General features: G+C 35.1%; 1 protein-coding gene across 1 annotated transcript; it reads right to left on the reverse strand.

Moving 5' to 3' along the window:
• Positions 1 to 202: 202 nt before the first annotated feature.
• LOC112467738 lies at positions 203 to 1,503 on the reverse strand. The gene has a single exon (XM_025036504.1). The coding sequence runs from the start codon at positions 1,487 to 1,489 to the stop codon at positions 245 to 247; it is 1,245 nt and encodes a 414-aa protein (XP_024892272.1). The 5' UTR covers positions 1,490 to 1,503; the 3' UTR covers positions 203 to 244.
• Between the last annotated feature and the right edge of the window lie 732 nt (positions 1,504 to 2,235).

A 2,235-nucleotide genomic window follows, 5' to 3' on the forward strand; every position in this document is an offset into this window, starting at 1 on the left:
TTTTTTTGGCAGCGCATACAAGGTACAGAATCAGTTAAAAGAATTGTTATTAAGACCAAGTATTCTGAAAAAAGATACAACTAAAAAATTTGAATGTCATTTCTAATCATGTCCATCACTATTTGAATAATGTTTTTTCTTAGCTCATTTAAAATAGCAATACTTGTTTCATAGATAGAGAGATAGATAGACACATAAACTGATAGAAAGAAAAATAGATATATAACATAATCTGTGAGTTTGTTTAAAATAAATGCAGTAAAGGGATAGCAATATTGTCATTCTTGTAAGGCAGAACAACATACTTGGTTGTTACTGCATCAACTGGGATGACAACATTTCTTTGAGTCCACTTCATATCATCCAGATTATAAATTCCGAAGTAACTAGACTTACATGGATAGTCAAAAAAGTTTCTGTTTGTATCACAAATATTGGCAACTATCACAACATCACCACTTTTCAACTTCTGGATAGAGCACACAAAGGCAACACCTCCTTTGTACTGGAAATAGCTATCTCGCCTGTGAACTGAACTTAAAGTAAACAGAGATGATGTCAATGTCTTATAATTATTGGTGCCATGCACAGCATTCTTAGGTGTCAAATGAGACTGGAAATCAGCTGCCCTCTTAGAAAAATCATTTAAAAAATCTCTCTCAGCTAGTCTACGCAATAGTTCTTGGGCTGGCTTGGTTGGAGATCTTAGCATCTGTTTGAATATTCCCAAATAGCTTTCAAACGGAAACGCACTTATATTTGAAATTTCTCCATACCTTTTTACATCCTCATGGAGATGCAATAACCCATGAACATTGTAAACACAAAATTTTTCTTCAAATACCCCTTTATTAGAGGATAAAATGACAAATTGAGTTATAAGATCTCTAGCAAATAAAAAAAAATTTTCATCGTCGATAAATTTCTGTACAGAAAATATCGTAATTGCTATTTGGAGCATTAGAAATAATTTGTAGAAGGTTTCAGCCACAATATCTTTCAGTACTACACACCCTCCATAGAGCAGGAAAAACCTCAACTGGGTTCCCTTCCATTTTCCTAATTGCTCCAGTCCAACTGGTTTGCGAGCAAATTCCCATGGAATGTGTTTACGCAACTCTACCAATCTCCGAGAGAGCTCAAGAATGCTTTCACCTCTCAATCGCATTCCTGATTTCGTGCCCTTTAAAATAAATTGCAAGTACCTTTTTACTACACCTTCAAGAACTAAATGAAATGGATCAAGAACAAACTGAGAAACCATCTTTAAATTTAATCTTAAAAGAGGTGAAACCCCAACATGATGGTCTGGATCGGATTGATGAATAAAATCCTCGTCTGATCTGAGCCCAATTATTTTGGTAGCATAGCACATTCTGTTAAAAATATAATCCCCTGATTGCCTACACCTTTCACAAGCGTTATAAGATGCATGCCCCACAATACGTTTCAGATATTGCCTAGCAGGTGCATCACATATATAAAGCATCTAATATAAATCTCATATTTATTCTCATCAACAGTCAAGCCATCATGTAATAACTGCAAATACTCTATTATAAATGCATGCAAATAGTCCTCAAGAGGGTTAGGTTTGCCAGTGCCAACAAAAAATCCTACCACAAATGGCCTCTTATTCTTTAAGTCCAAAGAACGACATAATATTGGCCAGACATCTGTAATTGTACTCTTTGTCATATTTATTCCATCGATATTTGTGTCTATTCCTATACGCATATTGCCACCAATTTTTACGCCACTTTTCTTTATACGTTTCTATAACCCATCTATCAAACCAACATGGACATATGAACCATTTCTTAGATTTTGAACGAGTGTCTCCTTGGGAGTATGATTAAGTGTTCTTGGATCTAAAGGCAATTCGGGATGTGAAGGTTTAAGGATTTTCAGCAATGCTCTACATGCATCTAATGTTATATTGTACTGCACGTTCCATAAGCGTAATTTATGAGACATAGTATCGGCCTGAACCTCTGCATCACTCGCCTCACTTGTGCTAGAACTGAAAGTTTCAGAGCTGCTGCTTCTATTGAACAAGTCGTGCCTGACACGAATCACGTCTTCTTCAATAATATGATCTGTTTCCATATCGTCATTATTTTCAGCATTGCTTAGCTCGTCACAATTTGAATTATTATCCTGTTGGTTAGAAATATTTAGAAGGTTATTTTGTTGGTTCTCTTTATCATTATTTGAATTTCCTGAAATTAAGTC

This window comes from Temnothorax curvispinosus, unplaced genomic scaffold (assembly GCF_003070985.1).
Source record: "Temnothorax curvispinosus isolate PA1 unplaced genomic scaffold, ASM307098v1 QBEX01001674.1, whole genome shotgun sequence".
In the NCBI taxonomy this organism is placed as follows: domain Eukaryota; kingdom Metazoa; phylum Arthropoda; class Insecta; order Hymenoptera; family Formicidae; genus Temnothorax; species Temnothorax curvispinosus.